The sequence below is a fragment of the Clupea harengus genome, chromosome 16, assembly GCF_900700415.2.
Source record: "Clupea harengus chromosome 16, Ch_v2.0.2, whole genome shotgun sequence".
Lineage (NCBI taxonomy): Eukaryota > Metazoa > Chordata > Actinopteri > Clupeiformes > Clupeidae > Clupea > Clupea harengus.
The window spans coordinates 19960724-19978213 of NC_045167.1; the positions used below are offsets into that span (position 1 = coordinate 19960724).

At 46.5% G+C, this 17490-nt stretch overlaps 1 protein-coding gene across 8 annotated transcripts in view; it reads right to left on the minus strand.

The window, feature by feature from the left end:
- The window catches only part of phf21b (PHD finger protein 21B), an 80667-nt gene that overhangs the window by 8636 nt on the left and 54541 nt on the right, over positions 1 to 17490 (minus strand). For all 8 annotated transcript variants that reach the window (XM_012841338.3, XM_031582978.2, XM_031582975.2 and 5 more), the window contains 2 exons: positions 2952 to 3044; positions 813 to 1229 (listed from right to left, as the gene is read on the minus strand). In XM_012841338.3, the coding sequence (XP_012696792.2) occupies positions 813 to 1229; positions 2952 to 3044 (510 nt within the window). The remainder of the gene's footprint in view (positions 1 to 812; positions 1230 to 2951; positions 3045 to 17490) is intronic.

Sequence of the window (17490 nt, forward strand, 5' to 3'; positions counted from 1 at the left end):
TTGACCCAGGGGTGAGGGAGGGGTGGCAAGATGACAGCGGTAAAGAGCGGCGCTTTTCTTTTTTAATGACGTCCTAATGAGCCTCACAAATCTTTCCCCCAACCCCCGCACCACCCGCCATTTTTCATATCGCTCCCAGATGAGTTACACACGGAGGCCAGGCCACATCGCCACCAAAGGCCAGATGAGACTGCAGATGCCCAAAACGCCTGGACGTGATTGGGCAGTTTAACCTTGGCCGCTCCCCTTTGTCACCTGATGACAAGTCGCCAACACCAAGATTGAAATATCCAATCAGAGCACGGGTGTTGGTAGTGACGGATCTGCAGGTACGGGTCATTGATTTTGGAGTCGGGTGGTTCAAGTCATCTAGGGGGGGGATTACGAAAACCACTTATCCGCTTGGTGACATTGAGCCAGTCATGTGACAGCGTCTGACAATGCCACTAAAGGAGTCTTGTGCTACTGGAGCTACGTGTTCATATTTGGGAGTGTCCTGTAATTGTGTGGCATGACAAAGTAAATAAGTGTGTTTACTGACAGTGTAAATGTGTAAATTACGACTTTGTGATCACTATATACGTATATATATATATATATAGTATATGTGTGTGTGCATGAGCATAGCTGATGTCACACATCAGACATGTTTAAACATATACAAATTAAATGTATGATAAGTGTACGAAAGTATGTGTGTCTGTAGGTGTGTAAAATGGGAGTGTATGAGTATGTGTGTATAGGTGTGTAAGATGTGTGTATGTGGGTGTAGATGTTTGCGTGTTTGTACTGCACACACTCCTCCCCCTCACCTTGTTGTCGGCACTGAACAGCAGCGGCTGCACCTTCACAGCCTCGCTGACTGCGGCCACCCCGTTGCCAACCGCGGTCGGCGTGGAGATGATGGCGTAGGCCACACCAGGGCTGGCGCTGGCAGCTGCTGTCGAGATGGCAGCGGCAGGCAGTGTGGGCACAGCGGGGGTGACGGGGGTCTGCGGGAGGGGCGAGCGGTCACCCTGCTGGCCGTGGGGCTGCCGGCGCTCTGGGCTGAAGGTGCTGTTGGCGGTGGGCAGGGCGGGGGGGCCCTGGCTGCGGGGGCTGAGCACGACCGTGCTGCGCGTCAGGCTGAGTGGCTGCACCGGCACGGGCATGGGCATGGGCTGGCTGGACTGCTGCTCCTGGCACGGGCTCACCGGGAGGCTGTCCGGGATCAGGGTCTTTGGCCTAACCTGAAGAGGATGGGAGGATAGAGGGGGGCAGTTTAGCTGGAGTGCAGCAATTCAGTACCTCAACATTCAAGTACAACAAGTACTTCAAAAACATCTGAGCTGTATTTCATCTGTAACAATAAAGTACTCTATCTATCGGCCTATTTAAATAATTGTGACAGTAATGGTCATAATGTTCAGATAGGAGACGATATTTAAGGACTTGCTGTGATATTTGCTGTATTTTAGTGTTTAATGTGTTAATTTGGATTTGGTTCACTTTCCCTGTTTGTACATATTTGTCATAACGAGTTCCCTGTTCTTTCAGCTAATGCATTGGCCTTAACAGGCCCTACAACTGAATGTGAACTATGTCTTAGAAAGCCCTGTAGTCAATGGACTTTAAAATCCAGCACAATGAATCTGTCTTTGTCGTCTTCAACCTTCAGTCTCTCCTCTCCTCTCCACAGTGGTCAAGAGTTGAAAATAGCACAGCTCAGGTTTTACAGAATGGTCGTTCAGATACACGTCAGTTGAAGTTGGATGCACAGACAGACTAACATCAGATAATAACAACGTGAATGCGTGTGCACACCGGTTATACATTATCTGATTCAAACAAACATTAGTGATGCGTGTTATGACTCATTTTAAAGTGGAATTATGTCAGGGTGTTAATTGGTAATGTTTGTTGTGGTTGTATGAGTGAGTGTGTGTACATACACGCTGTGAGAGCGTATGTGTTTGATCTGTGAGTATCTATGAGTCATTGTTTTGTCTGCTCAGTACGTGTCTGTGGCGGGCAGTGCCAGGCCTTTTGACAGGGACTCTGCTGCCACCTAGTGACCATTTAGTAGCCCTACAGTGACCAACATGGCCTGGCAAGCAGTAACCCCCAGCTCCAATAACATCTTCTCCAACTGATCCACTAATCCAGTAAAAGCCATGAAAACAAATGAGCTCAAAGTGGCAACGGGGATTAATTGAGTTCAAAGCCCCAATTGGGAGGTGCTGTAGCCTGTGAAGCAGAGTCTTGAAGATTTATTAGCACAGGCGATTTATCAGATAATCTGTCAGATTTGGCTCCGCAGAGGCTCCTAGATGCTGCTGACCATGGCCGCTCCATCAGAGCTGCGCTGAATGTGCTGCTTTAGGAGTGTGTGTCGGTTTTTTTTTGGTTCTCACACGGAGGGAAGCTTTTCAAATGTACATTGTTCACTGTAAAGAAAGTGGGCCAGTTTGTTTCATTAGGATACGCTTCATTTACAGTCAGTTTCCATTGCACCCAGGGGTTTGTGTGGGACTACGCCTGTCAGTGCAGTGGTGTGCTTTTAAAGGGCAGGGCTTTAGGATGTTATGTGTTGACGCTGTCTAGAAACTATTTTAATCCAATAACCCCACAGTAATCTATGCCATATCTAGGTCATGCCATAGCAATGCACACAGGGTTGTAGCTGTTTTATTATGAGTTTATCCAGGGGTATGTATTAATTTTTCAGAGTGCATATTTTCTGTCTATGTACGTGTGTGTGTGTGTGTGTGTGTGTGTGTGTGTGTGTGTGTGTGTGTGTGTGTGTGTGTGTGTGTGTGTGTGTGTGTGTGTGAATGGGCACAGTATAAGTCCCATGTTTGTGTGAGAGTGTGCGTGTCTTTGTGTGTGTAGGTGTTTTGTGTGTGTGTGTGTGTGTGTGTGTGTGTGTGTGTGTGTGTGTGTGTGTGTGTGTGTGTGTTGTTTTTGTGTACCTGAGGTAGCACTGTGGGCGCCTGCCCTGCCAGCCGGTGTAGAGAGCTGACCTGAGGCACCTTAATGGGCACAGCAGTGAGTGTTCCCAGCATCTGAGACAGAGGGAGAAAGAGGGAGAGAGAGAGAGAGAGAGAGAGAGAGAGAGAGAGAGAGAGAGAGAGAGAGGAAGAGAGAGAGAGAGATGTCAAAACATAGCAGTTACATGAATGTTTATATGAATGATAGATAAGTAATGGCTTTGTCGGCTTTTATAGATCTGATTTTCTAACAACAAAACTTTTCAATCTGGTGTACTGGAGGATAAAAATGGGAAAGTCTCCCTTGGACACGATTAAATATACATCTGTGTTTTTTTTTTGCAAAAGCAAATCTTCAGTAAATCTGGGTTTCTCGGTCTGTATCAAGAAGGTTGAAATGGAAAGAATCCCATTTGGAACAAGATTTCATTTCTTCTGAGCAGATCAAACCTGTCAGTGCCTCTCCACTGTTGTCACATACGCCGGGGTGACATTTGTGGGACAGCATTTGCATTTCACTGTAGCCTGACCTGACGGGCTCCCTACGTGTGACATCCCCTGCTTTGTTCCGCCTCACACAGGTAAGAAAAGTAAGTTAGAGGCCAGCCGTGTTTGCGGACAATTACACAACCTTGAGAGACTCTCCAGTCGAACAACAGAGATCTGTAATAACTAAAGGGAGGGCAGGTCACGACACCGTGTCACATGAGGCCACGCTATTAAATTTCCCCACCGAAGCCTTGAGCCTCGGGCCCCGGGTTTATTTGTTGCGGCAGGCATCCATCTCCCTCTCTCTGTGTGTGTGTGTGTGTGTGTATTTGTGTTTTGTTCAGCCTGCTATACAGTAAACCTCTCATTGAACAGGCCCTGTCGATAGCCGTAAAAGCCACCGTAGCACTGCACAGACTCAAGATTGACTTGGAAAAGAGAGGCACTTGAACACGTCTCAGGTCACACGCAGTCTCTCAGGACTTCGCAGGTTCAGTCCCTACACAAGTCAGCGTGGTTACGCCAACACACAAAGGCCCCTGACAGCAGCTGGGTGGGCGGTTTTAGAGCTCAACCGGGCTCCCGTGTACAAATACTTGGCTGTGGTGCGTTCTGTCAGGCTCCAACATCTACAAACTCTTATGTTTGGGCCAAGCATTGCCAGCGAGCAGAAACAAAGCCTGGGATTGTTTGCCTTTACCTGAGGGACATCATGCTCAAAGACGCTGGGACAAGCACAAACACAGGCCCCCTGAGGGCATTGTCTCCCTTATTACTTGTAATAGAGGTTGTGCAATGCTACCTGTGATATATATACAGCACTTCATTAGTTGGGTTAGACCACCACGGCAGCTGTGTAATGAGGTATGTCCTTTAACACATCAGACTAAATGAACAATCTGAAGATAGTCAGTTTATGATTGGTGTTGGTTTTGGGCAAGAGCCAAGAGATTAAAAGACGCACAATAGGAACACATTTGTGTCAACTGGCGATACTAAACATACCTTCAAAACAAACTATCTCTCTCTCTCTCTCTAACTATCTCTCTCTCTCTCTCTTTCCTTACTTATATCTACTGTATACCTAAAGTATATCATCATATACATAGCTTATTGGATCTACATTAGTATCACAGTATGTTGGTTGGTGAATGCTGAGTGTTTTCTTCTCTAGCATACGGACTTGAGCATGGAACAGAAGGTGAAACATGTCCCTATTGAATCTCTTCCTGTGAATGACAGCTCTGGTCTGGTCTGGTCTGGTCTTGCCTGGCCTGGCCTGGCCAGTCACAACCCCCCGTGGCATGGGCAGCCTCATATCTGCCTGGCACAGCAGCACCACCCGAGATGCCACACCAAGCCCGGCGCCAGCCCTCACACGGCTCTCGCCCTTGCTAATGGTATTCACAGCGCACTGTGAATAATGATCTGTATCAGGTGATGCGAGATCCACCGAAACAAAAATGCACACAGGAAAGAAGGAGAACGATAGAGCGAAGAAGGACGAGAATGAGAGAGAGAGAGAGAGCGAGAAAATGAAAAGGGCAGCTGATATCCAATACAGCCAATAGCAAAGTGCCCACCCCCATCTCAGACTAGTAATTATGTTTCTATTAATACACCAGACATGGGTGTTGTGAGAACCGTCTGACCTTTCTGTGCGTTTCATTTGTCATCTCCCGCAGAATTGCTGGCTTGTGCTGAAAACACACACATATACACACACATAGACTTCCTCTCCGGAAAGCCTTCGGCGAAGGTTCTTCACCGGAGCTGGCTTAACGGTGTTTGCTCGCACACAGAGAAATCGGTTCACCTTAAACCTTCAGTCCCCTTTAATTATCGGTTGCAATCCTCTCATATAAAACACCAAACCCCAAGATTCCCCCATGCATTCATTACAGGGTTTTACCTTCTACAGTAACATGGTAGCTTCACAGAACTATATATATGCGGTGACAATATATTATGTATCCCTACTACACTGTAACACGTAGCATGTACAGTGTAACACACTAATTATCAGCACGTTACAAAACTTACTGTCCCCATATATGTCTAACCCTAATTCTAACTCTAACCCAACTTTTGTGTAATTATGAAGTGTCGCTACGCTAGTCGTTGTTACTCAATGTCATGTTGTTGTAAGTGTGTAGTTACACTGCATCACTGGCAATGCAATGCTAAACGAAACGTGTCTCTCTCATGTGCAGAGTAGCATCGTCTCCCACGGCAGTGTGCATAAACAAGAGGCGGTGTGACTGTTGGAGCAGCACGCCGCTGCAAGGCATTGTTCTTTGACACCCTCTCACGTTACCGTGGGAAGTGCTGTCGGATCTTTTGTCCTAATTCCCCCCAATTTGAACAGTACACATCAACAAGCTCTGACACGCAGATTGGGCCAGACAGCAACACCACTCAAAACATGCTGAGCCATGGAACATGACACGCAGGCGAAGCACAGACTTAAAGACATGTACAATGTACACACACACACATCCACTCTCTCTCCTTCTCTTTCTCCCCCTCTCTCTCTCTCTCTCTCCTTCTCTCCCTCTCTCTCTCTCTCACATACAAATACACAAACGCGTGCACTCTGTCACACACACACACCCATCACATCTCCCTGTCAATAGGTTTAGTGTTAACAAACGTCAGCAACCACTAACACACTCAAAGTGGTTTAATAATGTGACGGCTCATACACATACAAATACAGACACACGTGCACTCTCTGTCACACACACACAGACCCATCACATCTCCCTGTCAATAGGTTTAGTATTAACAAACGCCAGCAACCGCTAACACACTCAAAGTGGTTTAATAATGTGACGGCTCTTCATTGACCAGGCAAACTCAGGCTAGCAGTGCCGTTACGGGGTTCGGCATGGAATGCATTTTTGATTCAGTAATAAGATAGTGAAGACGGCAGTCTTGAATGTCTAATTCCACCCCAAGGTCGAGAGCCTATCACACGAAACAGGGGATAACCTCCGTGGATGCTCCGTCGTGCAGATGACGTGCAATGTTAATGACAACGTAATGGGAAAGTGTGGTGCGGTGGTAATTTGCCATGCTGATGGGCTGTCTCAGCAGCCAGTGGCGGTGAAGTGGAGGTGAATTATTCTGTGCCTGTCTTGTCTGCTGGCTAAAATAGAGAGCTCTTGCCAATGCACATGAGGAGCTTTGTGCTGTTTTTTTCCCTCAGCCATGACATTTTAAGGGTCTGTTTTTTTAACCCGGTGTTTTGTATACATGATATGAGCTCTCTCGCTCACTCTCTCTCTCTCTCTCTCTCTCTCTGCCTCTCAAGCTATTTCTTTACCGATCTATCAATCTCTCTCCTAGTCTATCTCTCATTATATTTCTCTCCTCTAAGGAAAAGATAGATGAGAAAATTGCAGAGGTAAAGTTTTCAGGCTCCTTGCTCTCAGCTTTCAGTCTGTGTTTTTTTCTGCAACAAAATCCCTCCATTTCATTGTACGACGAAGAGCTAAGAGAGTGAGGGAGAACAGTGTGTGAGTGAAAGGGGGATTGGGGGTAGGGTTTGTGTGTGTGTGGGGAGCAGGGGGGTTCCAGGCCTGTTCCCATGGCAACAGCCAAGATGAAAATCCTGGCGATGCAAGAGCATTCATTTTCGTAATTGTGGCCCCCTTCTTCCCCCAAACCCAGCATGGACTCAGAGGCCTCCTCAAGAGAGAGAGAGACAGAGAGAGACAGAGAGACAGAGAGACAGAGAGAGAGAGAGAGACAGAGCGAGAGAGAGAGAGAGAGAGACAGAGAGAGACTCAATCTCAAACTTATTTTTTTTTCTCCTCTGCCTTCTTTCCCCCTATTTCCAACTGTCGCCCCTCCTCCTCCTTCTCCTCTCCAAACAATGATTTAAAAAGACAAATCCCTAAACGACTAAGTTTGCTGCACTGCAAACGCCCACGTCCCCAGCACACACACATACACACACACACACATACATACACACTGACCAAATGTGTGAGACAGAGAGGGGGAGTGTCACTGTGAAATTTGTCTGTCAGTGATGAGAAGTGCAGCGGAGGTATATAGTCTCTCTGTCCAACTCACGCCTACCTGTAATGCCCTACGGGCATGCCAACATTGCCCGTTATGAACCAGACAGACACCGAGAGAAATAGATTGAGAGAGGGAGAATCGAGAGAGAAAAAGAATTGGGGGAAAAGAATGAGTAGGCACGTAGGTTCCTCTCCTTTATCTCTCTATCCTGCCCCCTGCCTCCTTTTTCTGTCTGACTGTCGGAGTCACACAAAAAAAAAAACGAACAAAAAAAAGCAAGAGGAAAATCGTTTAGTCTTTTTTCTATTCTTTTCTTCCACATGATGAATTGAAAAGCTCTTTGAGCTGTTTGCCGTTTTTGTCCGACGGCGGTGGTACTCTGTCATGGCTGAGGTGTCTGTTCAGGCCTCAGGTTTCAGAGAGCTTTGCTGTGCCGTGTCTCACCATCGCTTCCCCTCCACTGTGTTCCTATCCTAAAGGCCAGCGCCACGTCTTAGCTGCCTGACGGCTAAAATCCTCCAAAAGAACGTATGGTTGAGATAGGTAGGTTTCGGATGTTGGGGGCGCACAGGATGGTTAGGGTAAGGCTATTCATAGTGCATGAGGACCAAATCCCAATGTAGGTATTAAACACTGAGAAATGTATGCGCAAGTTGTTACAAATTTGCAGTTCTGGAGCAAGCAGGTGTTCTGTTCAGTCTGTTCAGTTTTGAAGTGTGAGCAACTGATTTGCTTTTCCCTACTTTCATTTTTTTTTCTTGAAGCTGCAGGTCTGTTTACCATATCCCTAAAGCATTCGTGTGGATATGCCTCCATCTGGATTGACTTTGCTTACATAACTAAACTAATAACACCACTGCAGAACCGTATTCTAGTGCATTATGGAGTATACAGGGAAGCAGACCAGAGGTCTTTGCTGGCGTGTGGACCTATGTTTTCTTTTATCTGGTACAAAATTGCGCTGTGGTAGCTGAAGTGCAGAGCTATGCCCTGTGGAAATATCAGCTACCTACACTACCATACTGACCTATTTTGGCACATGAAAGCTTTCTGACAAGAAATCTGTGTGAGGGAAAATAAAGGCGGGAAAAAGAGGAGGATAGGGGGAAAACCCTATGGAATCTATGGATTTGCCTGTGATGCTGTCGCAGTATGTAATGTATATTTATAGCAGGATGAAGGACAAGACAGCTTTGATCTGGATGTGTAGATGATAGGTGGAACGAATGAATGGGTAGCTGAGACAGAAAGATGGAGAGACAGAGAAAGAGAGAGGGATTGTGAAAAAAGAGAGGGACAGCCCCAGAGAGGGAGAGAAAGAGAGAGAGAGAGAGAGAGAGAGAGAGAGAGAGAGAGAGAGAGAGAGAAGCCTAGGCAGTGGTTTATCAGCGGAGAGTTGCTGTGTTTGTTATCATTTGGTGTGTCATCAGAGCTCCTCACAAGGGGCGAAAAGTGCACACACAGCAGACAGATACAGAGAGAGAGGAGGAGGAGGAGAAGAAAGAGGATGACAGAGATAGAGAGGGGGGGGGTGAAAGTGAGAGAGCGAAAGAGAGGAAGAAAGAGAGAGGAAGAGGAAGATTGAGGACAGCGAGAGAGAGAAAAAGAGGAAGAAAGAGAGAGGAAGAGAGAGGACAGAGAGAGAGAGAGAAAGAGAGGAAGAAAGAGAGAGGAGAGAGAGAGGAGGAGGAAGAGAGAGGACAGAGAGAGAGTGAGAGAGAGAGAAAGAGAGGAAGAAAGAGAGAGGACAGAGAGAGAGAGAGGGGAGAGCAAGTGAGAGGCCATGGATCTATAACAGACACTGTTTTTTCTCTCAGGTTTATTTATCTCCTCTTCTCTCCCTGTCTGTTTTTTAGAGGTGGGGGGGTGGGGTGGGGGGGTCTGATTCCAGCAGTTGTCTCCTATCCGGCGCTGCTCTCTGATCTCTTTTAGGTGAAGCTGCGCTGAATGACAGTGCAGAGCTCTGACACATCATCACAGGGAGACGCTGTGAACACACACCTGTCACATGCCAATATGCCGGGTGAGTCTGTGAGAGTGAGACAGATCGAGAGTATGTGAATGTGAGTGTATGTGTGAGTGTGTGTGTGTGAGCGAGTGTCTATATACGTGTCAGTGTGTGTGTGAGAAAGAGAGAGAGTGTGAGTGAGTGCAGGGATGATGTAAAATGACCTGACAATATTTCAGTGACTTTCATGCCGTTCAGCGTGTACTCATGCCAGCATACACCTTTTGGCACTTCAACCTGTCAATCAAAATCAATCGGAGGAAAAAGTAGGCTACATTTGACTGTTGCTCCCAGACACAGATCTGATATGACAGTTTCAGTATCAAGCCATGCCACTGCGGTTTGGTATCCAACGGGACGTATAACCATAAGCACAGTACCACACATCACACAGATCTAAATCTGGGCAGACCCGTAACCATTAACTATTGAAACATGTCTTGTGAGTCTTGGGACTGCGTTTCCAAAAAAAGTGTTTGTGCTATGACCATCGACACAAATACATTTTTTTTTTAAAAATGTTTAGCCTTCTGGACATGGCATGGTAGTAGAGAGCAGACAGGAAATGAGTGGGTGGGAGATGGGACTGACAAATTACCCAGGACCTTATGGGGTTTTGGATGTCATTGCTACCACTCCCCTGCTCAGCAGCTTCCCTCAGACTCAATCGTCTTGAACACTCCCTGTCAGTTGCGTTGGTCATAGCACAGCAGTGCTTTTGAGGAACACAGCCCTCGTCTGTGATCATTTGATCAGTGTTTCCTTTGGAGGCTGCGGGGAGGGTTGGTGAGACGCTACTCCTGTTGTGTGGAAGAGCGCTGTGTGTGTTTGTGTGTGCGTGTGTGTGTGTGTGTGTGTGTGCGCACGCTAGCTCCACAGGAGGTAAACCACAGATTCTCCCCACTGTTCCGTCCCTACTGCTGATCTCATGAGCCTGAGAATTCACTCAGAGAGCGCGGCAGCAGTCAACATGCTAGAGGAAAAATCAGTTTTGAGTGTTCGCCAGGAAGCAGGTTATTTCCCTAGTCATCAGTTCATAACTTTCAAACTCGATGTGTGTGTGTGTGTGTGTGGCAAGGTGCCGTTTTCACACATACACATACACACACACACACAGCCAGCCACGCTGCTTCCTGGGCGCACAGTAATTACGGGGCATCATGGGGGCATTTGTTTGCGCTAATCCAAGCCATAGCATAGGCCAGCTAATTGTGTTTGTGTTCCTGGAAGGCGGAGGTGAGCGTAGAGGGGGCAGCCAGAGGTCCGAGGTAGTCCCACTCACTACTGCTGCTGACATGGCCGCCAGCTACCTCACACACCACTGGTAGCCGTCATCTTTTTCTCTGCGTACACACGGCCACACATTGACTCATTCAGTCAATTGTAAAAAAAAAACTGCCTACTTACATGTCAGTATAGCACACAGATTTACACTGTTCCTTACCAGTGAACTGTTTAGCATTTAGACCCAGATTAGTATAGAACCAGACACTCATTACTTTAACCATGTCCCTGGTTTTCTTAATTAGCAGCCTGGTTGACTGTTTTGTGTCTGAGTATTCATTGTACATAATTTGTGGTTGAAGGAGGATGGTCAAAAAAGCATTTGAGTATGTTTACCTAAAGTGCAGCAGTAAGGGAGAAACTAGAAATAGGTATGGACATGTTGATCTCTGCACAGTACGCTCAATCACAAAAAGACAGATGACATAACTAAATCAAGGTGATTACATGTCTGTAACCTAGTGGTGAAAACAGACATTTTCTCTCCTGCATCTCACAGTTCCGATTTTGTGACATACCACTAGGGGGCAGTGTTATAGACCAAAATCACTGTCTGCCAGGAAGAGGAGCATGTATTTACATTCACTTAATCTCGTCTCTGACACTGAGATAAAAAAAAACCTCAGGTAGTGAAATACTGATATTACAGGGGTCTAGTCCAATGATAAAGTGGGCATATTGGCGGACAAGCCGCTGTTTTGGCCGGTAGCACACAGAGAGCTCTTCCTTTTAATCTGCCTCATGCTGGACTAAATGGTTTAATCATATGGCCGCAGCTTTTTTTTTCTGAAATTGTTTATTCTGCCCTGGCAGATATATATCCTTCTCCTGTGCGGTACACACACACATCACACCCAGATTTGCCCCCAGATGCCTCTGGAGCTTAGAAAAAACCTCATTAGCGGAGTTAAATCAGTATGCCGCGGCACTCGAACACCCAAAGTGTGAGGGGACACTAAATGTACCAGTTAAGCCTTGTGTGAAGTTGATGCACCAGTGGGTGCCCACTCGTTTGACCCCTTCGTATCTCTGAGGTGGGGGATTTCAGCCCCTGTGGACTGCCGGTGCTTATGGTGTGGAAATATTAAAGAAGGGCACTCACAAGGCGAAACCAGCTTTGTACAGCATACATGCGGGCACTGCACAATTCAATTAAGGCTGGCACTAGTATGTAACATGTTCCCGGGGTCCATTACCCAGGGCTGCTGGGTCATGAAGTATATATGTGTGTGTGTGTGTGTGTGTGTGAGAGAAAGAGAGAGAGAGAGAGTTAAAGAGAGATGGAGCATAAGAGAGAGATGTACGTCACAGGTTCTGCTCGCGTGGCAGTAGCACGGTGGTACCCCCAGAGGTGCCCAGGGAAATGCAGAGTGGGTTGGTTGGGGGATGGATGGCATTGATGTAGTGGGCACGGCGCCTATCTCGTTCATTTGCTGCGAGGCGTACAGTCTGAAGCTCTCCCCGGAGGGCCCTACAGCGCTGGCATCCGGCTGCTGCGGCCCGCATCCCAACGCAACCGCCACGTAATGCAGGCATATATGAATGCGCGCAGGCCTCTGTGCATTCGCGCATGCCAGGCCCAGTGCATATGTCCATGCACCATTCCACTGCGCCCAGCTGTTCCAGGGAAACACTCCTGCCCAGTAAAACACCCTCACCCACCACTGAATATGCATGCGCACATTACGACCATGTGGGAGGCGCGTGTGTGTGTGTGACTGTGTGTGTGTGTGTGTGTGTGTGTATGAGACTGTGTGTGTGTGTGTGCAAGTGTTTAGGATAGGAAGTTGATTTACATTTTCTGCACCCCATGATAATTATAAACCATCTCGGATAGGGGACTAAAAAGAGAGAGATAGAGAGAGAGAGAGAGAGAGGCACCAGAGCGCCAGAGAGATTTCTTCCCCAAAGCCAAGTTGTAGTGACTCCGCTGTACCTCATCCGTCTCTCGCTTATGACACGAGCGGCTGACTGAGGAACGAGATAACCTTGGCTTGTCCTGAGGAGGATAAAGACATCTTTGAGAAAATGGCAGGATTGGGGCCATAAAAGAGAAGTGCACATTCTCTCTCTCTCTCTCTCTCTCTCTCTCTCTCTCTCTCTCTTTCTCTCTCTCTCTCAATATCGCCATTCTCAAACCTGGCCATAAAAAAAGACATTAATAAATAAACTTCTGTTTTGCCATCTAAGAAATTCATGTGCTAGCTTGTAGGCAGGAAGCGAATAAGAAAGTGAACGCCACCTGAACCCCAAATATTTAATTGCTTCCTCATTAACCGAATGGCCAGAGAATAACACGTCTCTGCTGGGGTGAGGTTTGCAGAGGGCCTTCTTTCCCATAAACACACTGCTGCTTCTGATATTAAATGAGACATGTCTGTCTTACCTGTGACACAACTGCTAGGCATTTCAAATAATTTTCATTCACAAGGTGGGTATGATCAGCTGACTATGTCTCAGTTTTGCTATAGGAGCCGGAAGCACACACAAATCGATGTAACTCACGTCGTCTGCTATGTTTTATAAAATTGGACTTAAACCCCAGAGGGAGATGAAATGTTCTGTTCTCCTTCTTTTTTTGTTTTGCCCAGCAGTACGACCAGAAACATACTTTATCACCCCAGCGTGCACCCGGGCTATTTAAGGCTAGTGGAAATACAAAGTCTTAATCAGGCAAAATTAAATCCTTTCTAGTCAGCCTTCTCAGATGGAAACCGTGTCCTTAGGCGTAATTACCTAAAGCAAAGGCTCTTTTTCGCTGTCGCCTTTGCAATTAGTGAAATGAAGCACTGTGCAGACATAGCGACGGCCCTCGTTCACACACAGTCTTCACTCAACTTGCTCTGCAGTGTGACTATTGCTGTCTATTTGACACTTTAACATTTCCCACAAGCTGGGGAAATAGAGTGTCACAAAAAAAACAAAGGAAGGCATTACTGAGAATACATTATCCAAGAGACAATATGTCCGCCTAAATATTTTAGGCAAGGCAAGTTTATTTCTATAGCTTATACAGTATATAGTATTTATAGTTTATTTTCTATTTCAAACACTGTCAATCCAATCACAACACTGGCAATCCAATGAAAGCAAAAGGAACATCCAAAGGCAAAATAATAAGTGAAAAATATATAATTAAAAGAATTGTCACAGTCACAGTATTTCTCAGAATTCCAAATCTACATTCCTTCTGAATGTATCATTTTCTTCAGTGTAACGTAGGTGTTGTACATTCAAAGCAGCACCGCTGCTCCAGTCACACTCCTCAAAGATATTCATGTTGAGCCCCCAAACAGGCATGGCACCTCATGTTATAATTTAATTAACTGCTGTATAATACAGTTCTTAAGTAATTCAACAGAATTAAGCCATTATTTGATCACACTGAGCAGCTAATTAAGGGGTAATAGACTATAGGGAACCACTAACCATTTTTAGGATGACTTGATTTGAAAACAATGACTTTGAGGATAAAAAACATAGTGATCTTATCCAGTAACCATAACAACAGCTACGCTAACTCAACCTTAGGGAGTGCTGTATTTGTTTAAAAGGCCTGTCATATCAGTGCAAGGGGCCATGAATTTCGCTAGTAAAGTTTTTGTTATCGTTGTTGCTGCTGTTGTTGTTCTTCACTCTGCCCTATATTAACCTTCTGTGGCCGCACAGCGGACCCTATTAAAAACATAAGGGGCGGAAGGTTGTCTGAGTGCTAGTGAACTGAGACAATGGCACTAATGTCACCAATCCAATTACACCTCATTATCGATCCTCACATTAGTGCCCAGGTGGTCGGGGGGGACCTACGCGTGTCTAGCCGCGTCCCGCTCCACACAACAACAAGGCTGACTGCAGTCAGTTTTTATTGCACGAACAACTCACACGTGTTATATATATGGAGGCGACCAGGACACACTACACACACACACGCGCAGGCCTGAGGTCGCCGTGAATTCTTGCTCTGCTTTTTTCCCATCCCAGGACGTCCTTCCTCCAGGACCCCCCAGGAGCAGTGGGCAGCTTCTCAGCGCCCAGGGACCAAGTGAACCGTCCGTCTCGGTCAGGGACGGACAGGATTGTTCTGTTCTTTTTGCATGTTTTTCTGTTGGGGTTCTTAGTGGAGGAAACCCCTTGTAAACACGGGGAGAACATGCAAACTCCACACAGAAAGGCCCAGGAGATAGCCCACCTGAGCACTGAAGGTCTGGGGAGGACCTGGCCCCCAGAGCCAACAGCGCCCCATGCGGGAATCGAACCCATGACCTTCTTGCTGTGAGGCGGCAGTGCAAGCACCTGAGCCACCTGAGCCACCGTGCCACACCCTCAGCACACACACACACACACACACACACACACACACACTCGGTCATTCACTCAGTCACTCACACACTCGCACTCACTCCATCCATCCATCACTCACTCCAAAACAAAATGGCCACCGACTGTTCTCTGTCTTGGCCATCGCCCACTGCTTGGTTAGGATTCGGAGAAGATGGGAGGGGGTGGGTGGTGGTGGGGATGGGGGGAGTGGAAACAATGTGAAATTTGTGACCTGAGTTTTTTTCTTAAAAGCTACCCATGAGTGAGGCAGCTGGGAGGACAGAGGGGGAGTTTTAAAAGCTATCCCCCTCCCTCCTTACTCACCAACCCACACACACACACACACACTTACTAGTCCCACATCCCACCCTCTCCTATCCACTCTCGCCGAAACAATGCAGCCATAAAGAGCAGTAAAACAATCCCTCTGCCTGACCCTGAGCTACACACACACACACACACACACACACACACACACACACACACACACACACGCACACACTCTCTGCCTCACGGCAAGCGGGAGGGGGGGGGGGGGCAGATGAGAGGGGGGTGACAAGGGAGGGGTTGATCAGTGAGGCGTGTAGGGAGTGACTCGACTCCCAGCCTCAAGTGACTGACATTCAGATGCGCCACAACTCTATCACCTCTGGCCCTTTTTGTTTTTCTTCCTCTCTCTTCTTTTATTTCACTCGTTCTCCATCACATACCTCCACAATGCCTCGTTTCTCCCTGACTTTTAAAAACATACTGAAGTGACACTGATATCAAATTCCTCATATGCGGAAGCCTACTTGGCAAGACACCCATTTCGGATTCTGATCAATGGCCATGTACTTTCTCATAGTTCCTAAATGAATGAGAAAGCCTTTCACCATTACCTACCAATATAAGAAACAGCATGCTCCCAGAGCAGTGCATTAAGCAGTAGTTTCACCCTTAGTTAAGGCAATACATGACTAACGACAACACTAGGATACATGCTAATGTAGTGTGGTGTGTGTGTGTGTGTGTGTGTGTGTGTGTGTGTGTGTGTGTGTGTGTGTGTGTGTGTGTGCGCGCGTGCGTGTGTGTGTGTGTGTGTGTGTGTGTCTGGTGGGGAGCAGGGGAGGAGTTGGAGGGCATCCTTGATAGCACAGCTTGTATTTCTGATGGAATAAAGTCTCCTGTGTGTATGGTGTCACGTGACGTGAGGTGTGTCGGTGAATTCAAAGTGTTGCTCTGGCGAACGGAAACCCTGCGGTCTTGTGCATCTGTGTGTTTACATCTGTGAGCCCAGTACTACAGGGAGGAACACATGGGGACATTACTACACCTTCTTATTACAATTTATGATCTTCTCTAGTCTACATACTGCAGTGTTTTGCGCTCCTCCAAGTCATTATCTGTCAACACACCGAGATAGTTCTGTGGTATCACTGATTATGTTTTGTTAGTGTGTGTAGTACATGGTTGTGTATTATACTGCAGTGTTTTGTGGTCATGTGGTAGTTTGGCTGCAGCTCTAAACATAATGTACCGTGTGATTTCATTCCTATATGGTTTACAGTTAAGACAGATAAGGAGTTTATTTTTAAGAAATACATTGATTATATTGTAGTTGCACTACAGTACTGCTGCAGCTATGATGTCATGACACGAAGCCTAATATAGGTGCAGCTACTGTATAGTTGCCGTATGTAATATACTGTAATTGTTTTATAATGTGTGATTGTGACTAATACAGCTGTATAACAGCATCTAATAAGCAGTTATGTCATTGTAGGTGCAGTGCTGTGCAACTTAGTTGACCACAGTTTTACTATAACTGTGTGGTATACTTACTGTATAGTTGTGAGAGTTGTGTGTATTTATCTAGTAATACTATAGTAGGCTAAAGTCTTCATTCACGAGTGCTGTGTAGTTCTGTTCAATGCAGTCGCAGCTGTATACAGCCAGTAGTGTCGTCCTGGTGTAGTAGAAACCAAGTTGTGTGGATGTGTGAGGTAGTAGTGTTGTGTAATGGTTGCTGTGTGGCTGGGCTTGTAGCCTGGTAGTGTGGATGTGTGTTATCTAGTGTAGTGTAGTGTAGTGTAGAGTAGTGTAGTGTAGTGTAGTGTAGAGTAGAGTAGAGTAGTGTAGTGTAGTGTAGTGTAGTGTAGAGTAGAGTAGTGTAGTGTAGTGTAGTGTAGAGTAGTGTAGTGTAGTGTAGAGTAGTGTAGTGTAGTGTAGTGTAGTGTAGTGTAGAGTAGTGTAGTGTAGTGTAGTGTAGTGTAGTGTAGTGTAGTGTAGGGTAGTATTTGTGTTGTGTGATTGGGCATTAAACCTAGTTATATGTCTGTTTGAAGTAGTAGTGTAGTAGTGTTTCTGCTGTGGGACTGGGTGTGAAACCTAGTTGTGTGGCATTAG